The 20388-nt window shown below is 35.4% G+C and overlaps 1 protein-coding gene across 1 annotated transcript in view; it reads right to left on the bottom strand.

Moving 5' to 3' along the window:
• Positions 1–20388, bottom strand: part of LOC149533879 (peptidase uncH-like) — a 169537-nt gene that overhangs the window by 35111 nt on the left and 114038 nt on the right. Inside the window, exons 13-16 of the mRNA XM_089805069.1 lie at positions 19001–19086; positions 18760–18882; positions 7424–7493; positions 7217–7311 (exon numbers count right to left, since the gene is read on the bottom strand). Coding sequence (XP_089661195.1) covers positions 7217–7311; positions 7424–7493; positions 18760–18882; positions 19001–19086 — 374 coding nt within the window. The remainder of the gene's footprint in view (positions 1–7216; positions 7312–7423; positions 7494–18759; positions 18883–19000; positions 19087–20388) is intronic.

Raw genomic sequence — 20388 nt, 5'->3', positions numbered from 1 at the left:
ACAATCAATTTGTAGTGAGGCTCACATTCAGTGAGTTCCAAACAGTGCCCTTTGGAACCCTTTTATGTATGACTTCTCTTTGTACGAATGTTTCAATACTCGTGCGGAACAAAATATGAAAATTTGCAGTTAGTTCATGCTCGCCTTCGTATAGCTTGGTTATTCCATTTTCATTAGTTCTTACGTTCTCCTCAAGAGGTATTCCCATTTATTCTATTCTTCGAATGCCATTGTACATGTCGCTCTCCCAATTTCGAAATCGGCAATGGAGCCAAATTTTACCGTCACAGGTAAACAAGTTTAATGCATATTAGAAAAGTAAAGAATGTGACCCTAAGTTTCATAAAACCATACTGTTGCTTCCATTAATGTTCATGTCAATACAATATAAGACAATATACTCTTGATTGCTTCCTAATGCTGCTCAAGCAGATGTACATATAGTACCCGAAGGGTTCTACTCAACCGTCACGTTCCAACTACCTTCAGTACCGGACAACAATGCATGCCAAGAGTGCAAGCATTGAATTTCAAACCACCCAATAGGGCAGTTTTCCCTCACAATATGCAACTAGACTTCCTAGATAATCACCCAGATCTGCAATAATGCAAGCTCCTGATTGCAGGCTAGACACCAAAGACTGGTAATTTAAGCCCAATCCTTAACATGTGAATGCCAAATTGCTCAAGTCAGTTATCAGAGAGACTTTAGTTGCTCAATTGCAGATGAAATGCCCTCCGATTTACATCAGAAACTCATGTCCATACAATAGATAGTAACAACACTCTAATCAGTCATTTACATCAAATCCTTTATCATTGATAAACTTCCCAAACACAGTGAGGAACAGTAAGGAATTTAATTCTTCAAACTTGCACACTTCTCAGCATGTAAGAAGTCCTTCCAACCATAATAATCACAACTTCAGGAGGACGCTCACCGATTCTCAGAATTTAATCCACAGTACTTTAGCTTTGGATTAAAATGCACAACTCGGTATCAAAACCCTTATACCTCAGCAAGGGAATTGAAATCAACAAACTCAAAATACCTCACAAGACAATAAAAGGCAAAATAGGTAATTGGATGTTTTTCTCTCCAAATGGGCTCATATTGATAATACACTTTAGCACTTAGCTTCTTCATCACACTTTTCACTTAAGAAGCTTCATCTTCACAATACCACTTTATATCATTAAATAACATAAAGTGGCTTAATAAAATAATTTATAAAGCATCATCAATTAATTAATAAATATGAACCCATACACAAATAATTCCATCCAATGCAAATGATGTACAATTTCCAGTGCCACCGACTACACTACAAAATATGACAACTACCCAAAATAAATTTCCTCAACATAGCGAGTCCACAATAGAGACCCTCAAATCCCATTGTCAGCTCACAAGGGTCACAATAATGAACTGAGCAAGCCAACTACAGAGCCTTGCTAAAATTGGGGACATTACAGTCGTCTCCCCAAAGATTGCTTGTCCCCAAGCAATCTTAGAGCAAAAACAAACATCACAGTCATTGTTTGATTTCAAGCGTTGACTGATCGACTATGTCCTTTTGTTTGACTCCTTAGGTTACATTTGTCATTCTCAATAGTAAGAATACTTGTATGAGAAAATCGATGACAACAAGTCCATGTCGTGGCACAGTTCTAGAATTGTATGTGCCTCATATTCTTGTATTCATAACTAACGATTCTATGGATGGAAATCTGATCTTTGGGAATGTCAGTTGATTGCATGTTTGACAGGTATTCAATTGGAAACTGGAAATGCATCCTACCGTTTTTCTTTTCCTCGTTGTCTTTTTTGATTTGTTGTGCTCGAGCCTTTGGATACAACAGTTTCATCAACAGCTCTACAGACTGCAATAAGTTTCGGCGGTTATCTACTCAATCCAAGTGTTTGTAACAGGCGCATCACCATCAGTGTTAATCCAATGTTAGGCGCAGAAACTAATGATTATCTGGATACATAGTGTTACATTCTTAGTTGCCTTGAATAGATAGAGCGTTTGCACGTTAGGTGAAGCTATTTGGAGGAGCATCAATTGTTCTAGAAAATGAATGCTAGCGATTGGACATTGGTCGCATCCATGAGTTCTTATGTTCTAAACTCGTCACTGAGAATTAAAGATAATATTGACTTTAAAAATGTGACTGCTTAAAGTGTAAATGGGATGAAGGTTCCTATAAAAGGAGTCTCGAGAGATTTGTAGTGCAGATCATCATTTTTATATATTTTATCTGTCACATGAGCATGGTGCCTAAATAAAGGAACATGAGACTGCAAGATTTTTGTGCCCCAAAGACCAAATGTCGTTTTTGTTTTGGATTCATTATGAATGCATTCTAACCGCTTTGGTGAGCTGACTACCTTTTCAAATGATGACTGTGTAGGCACGCAGTAGTGCAGTAAGTGGCATATCAAGTTCTTAATGAATCGTTGCCTCCTTTTGAAAGCGATACAAATTTTGGATGGGAGTTTCTTTTTAAAAATTGCATTGATGGGTACTGATAAAAGGGTGTGAAAAAAAAGATTAAAGTGTGTTTACGTATCTTTGAACATTAGCTTGGCATTATGATTGAAAACACGGTTGCTTCTGCAAAACATGATGTGTCAATTTCTGCAACCTACCAGGAAGTGTTGTTTGCACTTAGCTTTTGTCTTATGTCCTTTCAAAGAAGTTGTCGAGCAGTGGATGGGTTATGAGATAGACAAGATAAGATAATAATATTAATGTCCACGAGAAACCAACAAGGTTTATAGGACTAAGCATACAAACAGAAGAGCTAGCCAAAGTAGAAGCACCAAATGGTGACTGAGAAGAAACAAAACAAGAAAGAAGACAAGGTAAGGACTAAGGGTCCTTCCTTGTCACAAAGAAATCAATAATAGAGAGGTAAACCCATGAACGACCCATAGTCTTAGAATGCCATGTAGAACCGTTGTAGGACTGTCGCTACCTGGAGAGACTGGTGCAAGGTCTAACTGCTCTGGAATGAGAAGTACTGGAAGGCCTTTTCAAACCCCGTGGAGGAGACAAGGGAGAGAAAAAGGTAGTAATGAGCTGGTTTGAAGTACGCCCCTGAGGTATAAAAGACTGCAGGGAAATCTGTCGAAGATGGGTGGCCTCCTTGAGATAAAGTGCAAGACATCGCTGATCAATATAGCTGAAGAACATCGAAAGAGAAGAACAGTCTCTAAAGAATTTTTTGATATAGATTTCAGAGAATATCTGACAGATACAGAATGAATTTTACAGTATACAGATTTTTGGGGTGTGTGAAATGGAAGCGAGTGTTGTGTGTTGTATTAGCAGTCTTTAAAAGTCACTTGGTGGAAAAAGGTGTGCATCGTTTTGAATGAGTATAGGATTGGATGGTGTGAAAAGATAATCATATGAGCAGCCATCCAGTCTTTTTATTGAGGAACACAAAAGATTATCTGGTCATTACTTTGTTACTGGATAAATTTTTTAAAACAGAACTTCAGTTGAACAGAGAGAACTATATGCTACAAGAGCTGGTTTGTCTTCTCATACCAGTATTAACTGAACACTTAGTGTTATTTGAAGAAACCTTGCTCTCTTACTTTAATTTCTTGTAAAGAGGTTGTTGCCTCAAGATAGTGTGTGTGAGTTGTAGCTCACTGCAATTTAGGTTGTTGCCTAAATCTTGTTGCTGGAAGAAGGGTTGGAGCCTTTTGTTGCTTGAGTAAGTAGAAGCCTTATTGTATTGGGTTGTTGCACATTTTGCTGGAGTTAGTGTGCCATGGTTTTTACCCAAAAGGATTTCACAAGATAATCCTTGGCGTTCTTGTCTTCTTGTCTATTTGTGTTTGGTTTAAAGTTTTAAAATACTGATTCACCCCCTCCCTCTCGTAGCACTTTTGTATTATTCACATGCCACATACTACTTGTAGGATCAAACTCCTTTTCTTTAGGAGGTGGAAATCTCATGAGTAATCCCTGGTTATTGTGCTTGCTTTTGTATCTATCCAGATGAGCCTGGGAATCTGGATTTGTAAACTATTTTTTATTTTCCCTTGAATTATGTCTCTCACTCGGAACATCCTGTTCAAGTTGTCCGATTCTTTCAATAATAGTTTGTGTTACTTGCATGGTTTCTATGGCTTGCTGCTTATGAATAGCATCAACAGTATTTTGAACAGACCGATTTACTTGGGCTTGGGATGCCCACCATGCTTCGGCTTAAGATTTAAACTGATTATAGTCAACACAAAGGCTGACATAACCGGCGTGTAACTGCTTTTTCCAATTATCGGACAGTTGCTTCTCAAGAGTAGTGAGTATAGCAAGGATATCATGGCTCTTTTGTTGTTCAAAGGCACGAAACTGTGCTTGAGCAAGAAACTCCCATGTCTGTTGTTGGACAGCATCAGCTCGAATTAACATTGCCTTGCAAATAGAAAGATTGGCCCAATTAGGCAATTCTCTCTAAGTGGGGTCATCAATTTTACCTATTTCAAAGACACGTTGTGGCCAATACTCAATTTTGAATTTGACATCTGGATCTAAGTGGATGAATTCTTTCCATGGTGAAAGACGTCTTAGATTAACTTAAGTTCTAAAGGAAGTTGGTACCTCTATCAGTTTCATCGTTGATATCTGAACTAGTGAATGGCATTTGGTGTCCAGAAAGCATCATGGCTATATGACAAGGAGTTAGCTGACTATATAGTCAATTGTCACACTGGATTGTGCCATGTAGCAGCTCAAAGTAATGTGCATGTGAACAAGTAGGCATTGTATGTTGTAATTGACATTACCGAGATGAAGGAAGTCCAAACAAGGTTTTACAGATATTACAAACTACTGTTCCTGATCGATTAGGAACAAGGTTGCCATTATAACAACATATATTAGATAAGGGAAGCAATCGCACCCTTCCAATGTTTGGTTGAGCTACACTCACAGATGGTTTGGAGTATATGAGATGACGGGATTTACATAGATGAGATCCTGTGGATCTACAATCCATCCTTTAAGTTTACACACGGGCCTTAATGACAAAGATCGAGATATATTTCTAGTTGCAGGCTATTGATTTTCAAAAGCACCAAAATGAATTATTTCTCTGTCATCTCCAACAGTTACATTGGTATCCTTGAGTTTCTTGGCTTAGGTGCTATTTGGCTAAAATCACCAATCCATTCCCTGGGCAATTGAAGTTCGTGCATTTTGAGCATAGGGTGGAATACAACATTTTTACTATTGCTAACCCAATAAGTACTCTGGCGTTCATGAGCTTGAAGATCGGTACAAGGGTTTTGCATGAAAGGCATATTGATGTCATCATACAGGTGATAGTAGGCTTGATAGATTAAATTATGGTCAATAGAGTCAACTTTCATATTAAGGGCCTTAAATCTAAACTGAGAAGTAATAAGTCTCAAAAATTGGTATCTTGAACACAAACGGGAAAGCCCAATTTTAAATCAAATAACACAGATCCTTGAGACATGGACTCCAGTGCTCCTCCTAATAAAGCATACTTGAGTCTATTATGCCTGAAATCCTTTAAAGCATCATAATGATAATAGGTAATCCCTTCCTACAAAATTATGCCAGTACGTACACAGGCAAGGTGCATGTACTTTTTACCCTTTTTCCCTTTAGCCCCTCTTCTTTACTTTTGAGTTTCAGCCAGGGTAAATAGCCGCACGCTACTTTCAGTTCCACTAGTTATCTTATGCTGAAGACAAACCATCTTAACACAAACTTTGACATTAAAGGTCATAAACTTTTTCTTTAAAGATAAACCTAGATATAACTCGGCAGGCTTAAACTTTGGAACCTTAAAGGCTTTGACTAGATTATGTTCTTTTTGACTTTTGGTAACAAAATAGCAACAGAACTAATATTTACTTCTCTATCTTGACTACTTAGAGTTTGATCAATTTCCTGAAGAAAGTCTTGATCACTTACAAGTTCAGAAGAGCATTTGCCTTCATGATCATGAATCTTCATGGATGCAGATGGTGCTTGGTCCTTTGCCATTTGATCTTCTTAGAGGATGTCCTTTGCCCCGCTTCTCAACACCCAAACAATGCCTTACCACAGCTAAACAAGAAGAGATATACGGAAGACTTGCAGAGTAATGGAATAGATTAAGAGAACCACTCTATTTTTAATTTTCACAAGTCCTTGTTGGAGCCACCTAGGGTAAGAAGGGAGCCTCCCCTATTACTGAAAGGAAAGAGTAATTTCACTTGATATTGTCTAGAGCTACAATATTGCAAGTTGTGGTCACAGTGACTAACAAAACTTTTAGCCAACATTTAGCAAACACATAGAATATATGGTGAAAATAAGGAGGTTTTTAATTTGGGTTGTGTATTAGGAGGGGTTGACAAAAAAGGAGTTTAGGTCAATACATTTTTTAATAACAGAGGAATTATTTTATGAGGCACGAATGCACATGATATAATCCAAGTTCACTAAGTGAAGCCTCTGTGGTTTAAGATCTAGGGAAATCACACTGAAGTAAGTTCCAAACAGACTGAAATTGTTAGGGTCAACAATTTAGGCATATTGTGTGTTTATTTTTATCCCATTCAATGATTGAATTCCATAACTTCAAAAGTTACTTCTACTGAGATCTGAATGTTAGTGCAATTTCTTTCTTGCTGGTTGCATCCAAATAGTGACTATCTGTGGATAGATGAATTGCATTACTTCTCATGTTATCAACTTTATTAGATTGGTTAAAAAACTGAATAAGTAGACACAATCTCAAGTGAACTGACTGAATTGTTAAACTAGAAAGAGTAAAATAAACTGCCCATATCCATTTCATTGCCTCCAAAACAAAGAATGCTTCAATTCTAATCTCCTTTGAATTTATAATTTCAATAAGTATTTATAAATATTCTAATTTTATGAACCTACACTCAAGAGTGTTTCATCATTTTTGGCAAATACAATCATGGCATAAATGCTGAGAAGTACAGAATAAAGACAAATACAAAGCACATAAACAATGTTGAAATGAACCTTGAAATTCATCCTATCTCAAACATTGCAAAAGTAATTTCACCTATCCAATATAACATTCTCAATATTCAGAAGTAATTGATGTTATCTAATCTAAACAGATGCAAGACAAATCACGAAGGACTTAAGCATGTAATCCACACAGAAAGAGATAAATAATCAAAGGAATTATGGTATACCTTGTCATCTAATCCTTGGAATAAGATTATGGGACACGAAAGCTTATCAACAAAATTAAGAGGTGATCTCTCATAGAGTAGTGATTCATCCTCACCTGACAATTACAACATGGTTAATGGGAAAAACTGTGAGAAACATATTTTTAAGTGCACACTCAAACTTAAAAAAAATATCACTCATAACCAAATGATGTTTATGGAGCATACCAACTAGACTATCCGTGTAATATGATTCAAACTTGTGAGTGTCAGCTTTCAACAGTGACAAATCAGCAACCTATTCCATAATTGCCATTTGATTAGCTGAACATGGTATTGGATATTGAATGTTCCCATCCAATTTTATCTAAAACAAATATTTACAAAAGTACAAGTAGAGACAAGGTCAGATAAAACAGAAGACACAAGAGAAGAAAAGCATTTGAATCTAAACAACATATTGGAAGAAAATAATTTTACTACTAAGTTTTTACATGTGCAATAAAAGGGTTGAATTGATGCAGCCATTTTTTAGCAACGTTAACCCATGCACATGTGGGAGTACTGGTTTATCATTGATGCATTTAACAAGCCAAAGGATAGTCTATGTTATATCTGTCATAATTAGAAGAGGTTTCTTGATACACCTTTCTAGCAAAGAAACAGAATTTGTCCATAAAAAAATGAGAGATGCTGAATATAGCATCACTTTTCTGCAGTGAGGGTTGAAGTGAAGTTGTGATATTGCTATCAAGATTTAATTGTGTAGTTTTTGAGTCAAACTCATTGACCCATGTTTCATGAGTAGCGATTCACACAAATCCATCTCTCATGAGAATAAATGGAACACTTAACACTTGTTGGATCTAGGTGATGCTCATAGAGGTGAAGTACTGAGACTTCCCAGGAGGTTACCTATCCCAGTACTACTCCAGCTTGAGCACGCTTAACTATGGAGATTCCTCCATGGTTAAACCCACTCTGCTTGCAACCCCATTTGCAAAACCTTCACCAAGTGTTGTGCCTTATGAACCCATCATTAGAAAGCCCCTTGAGCTCATCAACTGATAAGTAGAAGATATTTTCCACAGCATGCCAAATTGTGATATTGATATCAGGATTTTACTGTTAAAACTTTAACTCTGATCACATACTGGTCTGAATGTGCAGATGCCACAAACCTTAGCATTGTTAAACTACCTTATTAAATGCCTTGAATAAATATTGCTATTTCTAGACATGATCGGCATCCCTTCTAGTAATTAATTATGTTAACTAGTTTTAGTTAAGTTTTTTAAATGTTCTTTACCTTGATTGGGAGGCGATCTTGAGGAGGCACTCTAGGCCGATCTAGATAGGATCATGTCCCTTCTAGGGACATGCCCTTTTGGTATGGTATTTAGGTAGGGGTGTGGTTGAAGGTTTAAGGACACACAAAAACATGGAAGTCTACTCCTTAATCAATACTGCCCTAAGACAACTTGCAAAAATTAAAAGCAATTCCATAATTATATTTCTTCATTAAAACAAGACTATACATTGAAGATTATCTACAACAAGCATACTAAATGTACAATCTGAATTTGATTCAAGTTCAGAATTTGTAGAAAATTTACACGGTATCAGAGCTCTGGTAGTCGAACCTAGGCTCTACAAATTAAATAATCAGACTTGATATATATCTAGCATCATTCTCCTATCTTCAATGGCATACACAATTAGACTCGAGGATAGGTTTGATGGGAAAGAACACTTTGATGCTTGGAAATTAAGAATCATGATGATTCTTGAAGAAAATGATGTAAAACAATTTGTTCATTCAACATCCAGACAACCTATTGTTGAACCTCATAAAACTATCTGGAGTAAAGGAAACAGGAAAGCCATACAGATCATATTAGATGGGGTTAAAAATGATATAGTACCCATGCTAACAAAACATCAAACAGCATTTGATATGATGAATGAATTACTAAATGCATATGAGGTTAACAATGCAACTCGAGTTCTGGCACTAAAAAGGCAACTAAATCATAGGCAAATATAGAAGGGAGAATCGATGAATTCTTACTTTCTAAGGGTTGCCAATTTAAGAGATGAACTTGCAAGTATAGGGACCACCATTAATGACACGGAATTAACACTAATGGTTATAGATGGATTACTAGATTCATGGGAAACATTCGCACAAGGAATAAGTGCTAGAGATAATCTTCCTGATTTCAATAGACTTAAAGGAGAATCCATAAAACTTAAGAAAGGAGGAAAATTGAAAATGGAAGATGAAGAACTTCATGTTCTTAATACAAATTCCTATAAAGGAAAGAAGCACTTCAAGAAGAAAAAGGGTAATCAAAAGAATGGCAAACCTAAGAAAGATCTATCCAAAATAAAATGCTACAGATGCGAAAATTTTGGACACTACAAATCTAATTGCCCTAAGAATTCTAAACAACAAGTGAACCATACAAACATTACTAGGGAAGAAGATAACTATGATCCTGAGAATCGTGTATTCTATTTAAAATTATCAAATGAGGTCTCAAGTAAAGCATGGGTGATTGATAGTGGATCATCTTGACATATGACAAGATACAAAAAAGCACTAGACTCTATATTAGAAAAGGTTAACGGCAAAGTCACCATCGGTGATAATTCAGCACTTTTGTCAAAGGAATTGAAAATTGCACCTTGAAACTAAAGTCAGGTAATTCTCTTCTTCTCAAAGGAGTAATCTATGTACCAAGAATAAAACAGAATCTACTCTCGGTTACAACACTTGAAGATGATGCACATAACGTTGCATTCATGGACGATAAAGTAATAACCTATGCTAAGAACTACCCATTTAAGAAAGCAAAATTGATTGGTCAAAAAAAAGGGTACTTGTATGAATTGAATTCAGAACCTAGTCAAACTATTCAAGCCTTAATTTGTGAAGCTGTTGATATAAACGAAATATGGCATAGAAGGTTAAGACATCTAAATTTCAAAACCTTATCAACTATGGAGAAGATGGTTACTGGTTTACCTAAACTGAATAAAGATCACTCAAGCATATACAAAGGATGCGCTCTGGGTAAGAACACCACCAGTCCATTTCATGATAGCACTAGAAAAACTAACAATGTTTTGGAATTAATCCACTCAAATTTATGTGGAGCTATGTCTGTTCCTTCTCTTGGAGGATTTTGGTACTATATACTTTTTATAGATGACTTCTCTAAAAAAACTTGGATTTACTTCTTAAAATGCAAAGAATCAAAAGAAATCCTAAAGAGATTTAAAGAATTTAAAACCTTAACTGATAACTTTTTCAGGACATAAAATTAAAACTCTTAGGACTAATAATGGAGGGGAATATACCTCAAATTTGTTTAAAGAGTTTTGTAAAGAAACAAAAATTAAGAGGAAGTATACCGTTCCTTATAACCCACAAAAAAACGAGGTAGCAGAAAGGAAGAATAGAACAATTATAGAAGCTACAAGAGCTATGATATTTGATCAAAATCAAGAATATTATCTCTAGGCAGAAGCCTCTTGTACTATTGTCTATATTCAAAACAGAAGTCCTCACTCCTACCTTAGAGATAAAACTCCTAAAGAATTCTTTACAAAAGTTAAACCCAATATAAGTCACATTAGGATTTTTCGGTACCCAGTATATATACATGTTCCAAAAAAAAGGAGAACTAAGTTAGAACCCTCCAGGAGGAAAGGTATTTTTGTAGAGTATAGTGAAACATCTAAAGCATTGTTAGTGAACAAATTGTCTTCCAAGAAAATACATACAAATTAACTCTAAACGCCCAAATAAGAAGACCAAATCAGCACTAACAATTGGATAGGTTATTATTGGATTAATAACCTTCCTCTGAATTCTATCGAGTACAGCTCCCCGTACATGGTTTACAATGAATTGAATATAGATGCTTTTAACCAGAAAGCACAAAAGGTTTATAAACATCTACCCGTAAACACAAAGTAGATGTGGAAACTTAGTGATTAAAAAAAACGATCAGCAAATAACATGAAGTCTATCTACATGCTGCATTACAAAGAGAATGAAAACCTAAGAAAGCGAAGAATCAGAGCTTTAAAGACATCTTGAAATCAAATATATTCAGAAAATCATGACATTGAATGTGTTTAGAGAAAATTGAAAGTTACACAAAGATAACAATCAGTTGAAAGAAAACTGCCCAAACTCGAAGTTTTGGCATGCAATTGTCTTCCGAGTCTCCCTTCTCTAAAAATGCAAAAGAAAACAAAGATCTCATTACATATTGCATCAAAATCACTATCTAAAAGGAATCATAAATTCCCTCCTCTGTGTTACATTCAAAATCAAAATATCCCCTCTTTTCAACACACAGTTCAGAAAAATAAACAAAAGCTCTGCTCTTTCTCCCTCGGAAGAATTGAAGAATCTGAAAAACTCTCCCTTCCCTTTGCAGCACAAAGTCTGTAATCAGGAAAGGAAAACAAGTGGAACCCTGTGTAATGAGAAAATCCTCAATAAATAAGCCTCATTCTCTTCTTCGGTTTCCCAGCATAACTGATTCTTTTCAAAAATCTGCCCCTCCTTACCTTCCTCGTAACTTTTCAGTTATTAAAACTGATTCTTCATTACATTTTGGAAGCTATTCTTTATTATCTCTTCCCTAGACCTGGTGTTTGTTTTAAAATTGTCTTTATAAAGATAACATTAGGAATACTTGTCCAATCTAAATCTTTAGACCATGACACCTGTCATATATCAGCATTATGTGAGAGAGTTTGCATATGCCACCTATCATTTGAATGATCTAGTTTTAAACAAAATATTCAAGATGTTGGGCAGATTAGAAATAATTCTGACAGTAAAAATAGGTCCGATTGCGAGGGGCATAACTAATTATTGCACAGTTGAATTTTGCTGAATTTTGGATATGTTGTCACAATCCTAGTTTTCCACATTCTCACCAAAGCGACTTTGAAAATAATGTCTGAGTCAAAAGTTACAGGTCACTATTTAAGGGTCTATATGACTGTCAGAAAATCAGAATTATAAAGTTGACAACAAGAGTCTTATATTTTTCATCTTTGCTTGTATCAATTTGGGTTTGTGGGTGATCTCTTGCCATATCAATACTCAATCGGGCTCTTAGACCATCCTTATGCTCTACATACCAATTTTCAGCTCTAATGACTCCTCTCATTTTGTCAAACACTTCACATGTGACTAATAATGTTTTCACATCCCCATCTTCACAAGAACCAACTATGGTGATCTCATGCTCGCTATATGCCAAATCAACAAGAGTTTGAACAGTGAACCCAAGGTACATATACATTCTAGCCCTTCAAATTTGAGTAAGAGGACCATGTTAATCATCGACTGTGAGGGGTGCTCATCAGTCAATGTGTGTACTCACTTGTGACTATGAGATAAATCTTGAGGGGAATTGTTCTTGTGCACCTTTTAATGTGCCACCAAACATTGTAGATTTGCAATGAGTATGATATGACACACAAATGTATGTTCCTTGGTGAAATTATTGGCCATATAATGTTTTGATAATTTCAAATGGGTTTTATCCTGGTTCAAGTCAAAGATTCCATGCTAAGAGACCTTGAAATCAATGAATTGCTAACTCTGAATTTTGAACCGTGGCAGTTGAACCTATGAATCCTTTGTAACTGAATTCCAAATCTCTGAAACTCAAAGCTGCATTTGAACCTGTAGATGTTGAGTCTTCAAACTCTGAGCATATGAACTCTTTGGATTTGAACCGTTATATTTTGAAATCACCAAAGACATCTATAATACCGAATTTGCCAAGTCTCTGAACTGAATTCAAAATCTTCTCAAACTTTGAACCTGTTTCAAACAAATTGAACCACTTTGAACCAAGTTCGAAGTAGTTCAAAGAGGTTCAAAACTTGAAACTAAAAGGTTCAAGACTTGAAACTGAAAGTTTAAAATCTGGGTCCATATGTGTACTAACAAGCATATAGGATTTCCATACCTGGTCAGAACAATACTGAACATAGTAGGGATGTAATTTTTGAAGAAGATTTAGAATTCAAAAGAGCCCGAAGTTTTGAACGAAATACTAAATCTAAGTCTCAAAGGGAGAACATTGAAGAAATTGAAGATGAAATTCAAACTCTAAATCTTGTAGAAACTCAAAATTCTAAGAAAGGACCACTTCGGGCCATTAAGACAACAGAGAAAGCACAAGACTTCGTTGCACCATTCAAAACAATCAAAGAAAGCAAAAGACCCAAAAGATTTTCTAGTTATATAGCAAACATGAATGATTTGTCTAAATCAGAACCAACCAATGTTTCAGATGCTATTAAACATACAATTTGGAAGGGTGCTATGATAGAAGAACACCAATCCATTATGAAGAATGATGTTTGAGAAATTGTTCCTAAACCAAAAGGAAAATTTGTTGTCTCTTCCAAGTAGATATTTAAAATAAAGCATGATGCTGACAATAGCATTAAAAAATATAAAGCCAGATTTGTAGCCAGGAGGTTCTCTCAGTGAGAAGAGATTGATTATGAAGAACCATTTGCTCCTGTTGCCAGATACGCCTCTGTAAGAGTAGTCCTAGCTATTGCAGCATCAAAGGGATGGAAAGTACATCAAATGGATGTTAAAACAACATTTCTGAATGGAAAGATTACAAAAGAGGTAAATTTGGAGCAACTTGAAGGATTTGAAAATCATGATCCTAAAGTTTTTGTTTGCAAGCTCAAGAAAGATCTCTATGCGCTTAAACAAGCTCCAAGGGCTTGGTATGAAAGAATTGATAAGTATATCACCGATTTAAGATTCTCCAAAAATGAAGCTGATCCAAATCTATATCATAAAAGCGATAAAGATGATATGGTAATTTTGATATTGTATGTTGATGATTTATTAATAACAGGTGATGATCATCCCATAGATCAATGCAAGAAAGATCTAATTAGAGAGTTCAAGATGAAAGATTTGGGACTCCATTACTTCCTAAGACTGGAAGTAAGGCAAAATTCTAATAGCATTATACTTAATCAAGGGAAGTATACATTAGATGTCTTGAAGAGATTTGGAATGTGGAACTGCAATTCTATGTCTTCTCCAATGGAGACTAATCTACATAAACTTAAAGAAGCAGCAGTAGAATCACCTTCCATAGATTCTACTCTCTACGGACAGATGATTGGGTCCCTTATGTACTTGGTAAATACAAGACCTGATATTTGCTATGTTGTTAACGCCTTAAGTCAGTTTATGTGTGAACCAAAGGAGATTCACCTACTTGTAGTAAAAAACATTATTAGATACTTACAAGACACTCTTAACCTTGGGCTAAAATATGAGAAAGTTGACTTGGATTTACATGGATTCACAGACTCAGATTGGGGTGGAAGTGTTAAGGAAAGAAAAAGTACTTCAGGATGTTGTTTTAGTTTAGGATCAGCAATGATATCATGGATATGCAGAAAATAGTCTTCAATAGCACAAAGTTCCACAGAAACCGAATACATTGCAGCAGTGACGGCCTCTTGGGAAGTAGTTTGGCTTAGAAAGTTACTTGTGGGACTATTTGGTCAAGCCATGAATCCTACGATTAATCGTTGTGATAATCGGAGTTCCATCAAGTTTTCTATGAATCCAGTTTTTCATGACAAGTCTGAGCATATTGAAATTCCTTACCATTATCTACAAGATATGGTAGACAAGAATACTATAAAATTAGAATACATTTGTACTACAAATCAGACAGCAAATAGTCTTACCAAACCTCTCGCTCGAGTGAAGATAGATCACTTCAGGAAAAGACTTGGTATGGTTGAATTATGAAATTTTTGTATTATTTAAATTATTAATAAAATAATTTTATTGTCAGGCTATTGACTATTATAGGCTCCACCATTTGTCTTCATTATCTAAGAGGTGACAATCTCTGAGATAGTGAACACTTGTATGAAAGACATTATGAGAGATCACGATCTCTTTAGATAATGTGCTAAACAGTAGAGATCTACTGTCACATCTAGATGAGTTCAAGATCATATTGTGATGTAGACATTTTTATGCCTATAAGTCACAATTTGGATAAAGGAAAAAATTTATTATTCTCCGGAGTTTACCCTATGTTCTAGTAGATCTTAACTCAAGATCATGTTGTAATATAGGAATGCCAATAACTATGAGTCACAACTTGGATAAATGAAGAATTTACTTATTCTTCGGATGTTATCCTATCTATTGTATTCATTGCAATATGATTATCACTAGTATAAGTGATGTGTCATATCACAAATATTGTAATATGACATAGGATCATGTGTTCAATAATATCACATGCTAAGAAGAAGATTCAAATAGATATAGAGTATCATTCTATGTTTATTCATTGTAATTGATAATGTTAGATATGTTATTTCTTAGTATGAGTATCAAGTTAAGGAGTGTTAAAACTATAACTCTGAACACATACTGGTCTGAACGTGCAGATCGCACAGACCTTAGCATTGTTAAAATACTTTATGAAATGCCTAGAATATAAATTGTTCTTTCTAGACATGATCAGCATCCCTTCTAGTAATTAATTGTGTTAACCTTAACTAGTTTAAGTTTGTTTACATGTTCTTTACCTTGATTGGGCGGCGATCTTGAGGAGGCACTCTAGGCCGACCTAGATAGGGTCATGTCCCTTCTAGGGACATGCCCTTGTGGCATGGTATTTAGGTAGGGTGTGGTTGAAGGTTTAAGGACACATAAAAACATAGAAGTCTGCTCCTTAATCAATACTGCCCTAAGACAACTTGCAGAAATTAAAAGCAATTCCAAAATTATATTTCTTCACTAAAACAAGAGTCTATATTGAAGATTATCTACAGCAAGCATAGTAAAGGTACAATCTAAGTCTGATTCAAGTTCAGAATTTGCAGAAAATTTACATTAACTATGTAGTTTTTGAGTCAAACTCATTGACCCATGTTTCATGAGTAGTGATTCACACAAATTCATCTCTCGTGAGAAAGCTTTATTGCAATAACGCTTTTCACAGAGGTGAAGCACCGAGACTTCTCGAGAGGTCACCCATCCTAGTACTACTCCATCTTGAGCGTGCTTAGCTATAGAGTTTCCTCCATGGTTAAACCCACTTTGCTTGCAACCCCATTTCCAAAACCTTCACCAAATGCTGTGCCTTATGAACCATTCATTAGAAAGCCCCTCCAGCTGGAATAATACTAGGATGGGTGACCTCCCAGGAAGTCTCGGTGCTTCACCTCTATGAGCATCACCTAGATCCAATGAGTGCTAAGTGTTCCATTTATTCTCATGAGAGATGTGTTTGTGTGAATCACTACTCATGAAACATGGGTCAATGAATTTGTCTCAAAAACTACACAGTTAAATCCTAATAGCAATATCACAATTTGACATGCTGTGGAAAATATCTCCTACTTATCAATTATGAAGTGAAGGTGCCGGAGGAACCTTCTCCTCTAATCCTCAACTTCAATATTCACTGCATCACAAGATTCATAACCACCATTTTTGGCAAATTTTGAGCTCTAGAACACTGTTATACCACTTGTAAATTTCACTTCTCAAAAGTGCTTAGCCATGCCACCTAGTGGTTGGTCTTTGTTACTTTATATTGATACTTAAGAATCTTGATAATATAAATAGCTATACTCAATATAAAGTAGGAACAGCAATAAAGACTGTTCCCTAGAATTTTACGACGTAATGATAACATACATAATCTCTTAGGAGATTTTTTAATATGGATTCAAAAACAAAACTGTCTGTCATATCATCAGCACATATTATTAGATTCAGGGCTAGTGTTTAAGATTTGATTCAAATATAATTATATTCAAAGAGATAATATAACAGATAATATATCCAGTGTGCAATAACGCTTTTCATTGGATCTAGGTGATGTTCACAAAGGTGAAGCACAGGGACCCAAGAGGTCACCCATCCTAGTACTACTCCAGCTTGAGCGTGCTTAACTACAGAGTTTCCTCCATGGTTAAACCCACTTTGCTTGCAACCCCATTTCCAAAACCTTCACCAAATGCTGTGCCTTATGAACCATTCATTAGAAAGCCCCTCCAGCTGGAATAATACTGGGATGGGTGACCTCCCAGGAAGTCTCGGTGCTTCACCTCTATGAGCATTACCTAGATTCAATGAGTGCTAAGTGTTCCATTTATTCTCATGAGAGATGTGTTTGTGTGAATCACTACTCATGAAACATGGGTCAATGAATTTGACTCAAAAACTACACAATTAAATCCTACTAGCAATATCACAATTTGACATGCTGTGGAAAATATCTCCTACTTATCAATTATGAAGTGAAGGTGCCAGAGGAACCTTCTCATCTAATCCTCAACTTCAATATTCACTGCATCACAAGATTCATAACCACCATTTTTGGCAAATTTTGAGCTCTAGAACGCTGTTATACCACTTGTAAATTTCACTTCTCAAATGTGCTTAGCCATGCCACCTAGTGGTTGCTCTTTGTTACTTTATATTGATACTTAAGAATCTTGATAATATAAATAGCCATACTCAATATAAAATAGGAACAGCAATAAAGACTGTTCCCTGGAATTTTACGACGTAATGATAATATACATAATCTCTTAGGAGATTTTTTTAATATGGATTCAAAAACAAAACTGTCTGTCAGATAATCAGCACATAATATTAGATTCAGGGCTAGTGTTTAAGATTTGATTCAAATATAATTATATTCAAAGAGATAATATAACAGATTTTGTTCTCATTATTCATTTCAAGACATACCACGCACAAACATATATTACTAAATTTCAGAAGATTGTCTTGTGTCACAAGGCAAGTCATAAAGGTTTTTCATTTTCAAAGCAACTGTGTCTGTAGAAAATCAACTATAATTTTTTCGAATCAGAAAAGAAACTAAGCAAACAGAAATGAATGAGCAAAATGTTAATATTATAACTTTGATATTCATAATGGTCTGACTCTGCAGATCACACAAGTATCCTCTCTTATCAAATACCATTTAAAATAGCAATTAATACTTCAACCTTTCAATAGGCATGATCGGCGATCCTTGGTAAATAATTATTTGTTAGTCATTAAACATTAACTACTTTGTTATTGTTTGTTAAACATGAAACAACCTACTAAGCACCAATCTTGAGGGAGTATTGTGGGCCAACCTAGATAGGGTCATGTCCCTTTAAGGGACATACACTTTGGTTATGGTATATAGGGTGTGAAGTTGTAGTTAAAGGACACAATTTGAACACCAAGTCTGCTTCTTTAAGCAACTCTGCAATCAACGAATGCTTGCTGTGATAAAACATATTTTCAGAAGAACAATTAATATTATCATTTCATTTTCAAGGTCTAATACTAAGGATGAATAGACCAGCAAGAACATTAAGATATTATCTTAGATCTGAATTTTAGAATTTGCAGAAACTTTACACAAAAGAAAATAAATTATAATCCTATAACACAGCTGAAGTGAAGAGATGATAAACAAGAATGCAGCACTTCTTACTCCATATAAAGAAGCCCCTGCTTTAAATGTTTCCCTAAAAACAAGTGCAGCCAAAGTTGTATAGCCTCCAGCTGATCTCCCTGTTATGCATAGCCGCTCCCCATCTACTCGCCCAGTACTCACCTAGACAAATGCCAGAAGCAACAAGAGTACACAAAAACTGAGTAGACACTACAAAATATAAAATCTGCATGGAAAGCGTTATTGCACACTGGATCAAGACGATTCAAAAGACTTTTACCAGAAACTCTGCACAGCTACAACAATCATCAATGTCAACAACACCCCAGGAGCCAATAAGCCTTTCTCGATATGCCCTGCCATAACCTTGAAACATAAAAGTACTTCATCAATATAAACTCAGTAAGGTAAAAACTTAAAAGAGACAATAAATGATGTTGAATTCAAGAATTGTTTAGTGTATGCCCTATGGCATCTTCATCTACCAAATAGAGACTTTCAAGTTCATTCTTGTAACTAACAACCTAAGGTACAAAAATGCAGGAGCGCTCTTAAAAACATTTTTCATTTTCATTCAAAGACATTTCATAGGGAGATGTACTTATTTTAGCCAATTTTTCAAATAGATTGAAGGAATAATAAACTCCATGTTTGTGTGAAGAATTTCTGGACTGTACTGCATAGAGTTATTCATTTTGAACCTCAGTAGTGGACTCATCATTAGGGAAAAGAAGTAAAATTTAAGAGGTGAAAGAAGAACCGGTTTAAGTACAAATATCCTACTACAAAAGAAACATAGAAAGTACAAGAAAAAAAAAGTTCAGCATATTAAATGACCAAATAAAGAGACCAGAAAAATTAAAAAGGGTAAGAACAAAAAGAAACATCAAAAGGAAGATGAATGTAGTGCCCTTTTTTTATTGATTAGCTTATGAGGGTGCTGACCTTTCTCAATGAGAATGCAATTCGTTTCAAAATAGGGGTCATGGTTTGGTAGCAAAAATCTAAGTAGCAGAATCAGGTACGGGAATGGGTACGGGTACGTGGGTACGAAACGCTGGTACGGAAGAATTTTTTTAGGTGTTGGGTACGGGTACGGGTACGTCCACATATATATACAAAAAATCTATATATATATATAATATGTATGTGTGCTGCTAGAAAACATACCAATATCAAAAAAAAAAAAAATTTAGAATTTAAATACCAACACATATGCTAGCAGCTAAACAAAACCATTACAAATTTCAGACTTTGAAACATAAGTACTAATTAGCATAAGTAATTAATCTGAAATTCAGTTTTCGATATCAAAAAAGATCAAGCTAGTGTCATGAAATATAGTTATTGTTTGCAATAGAAATAATACTAGAAATCAGTATCACTGATCAGCTCACTAATCAGAACCATATGGGTCATCATCAATAGAAAGATTGTCATCAACATTGACATTAGATGATTGAATCCCACTGGTATTTGCACTAAAAATATGCTGGCTATTTAAATCCTCCATTGGTAAAGCTGGTGCACCAATAGGAAGATCAAAGTTAGTAGACTCCGGTTCTACATCCAATAATTTTGCTGCCCCTTTCTTGTACTCATCAGATTTGTGAGTAAGAAGGCACAAGTTTGAATGCACATAGACTAAATCCTCAGCTTTGCTTGATG

This window comes from Cupressus sempervirens, chromosome 10, assembly GCF_028749045.1.
Source record: "Cupressus sempervirens isolate cs-2001-9-10 chromosome 10, ASM2874904v1, whole genome shotgun sequence".
In the NCBI taxonomy this organism is placed as follows: Eukaryota; Viridiplantae; Streptophyta; class Pinopsida; order Cupressales; family Cupressaceae; genus Cupressus; species Cupressus sempervirens.
This window is presented reverse-complemented; position numbering and strand designations above follow the sequence as displayed.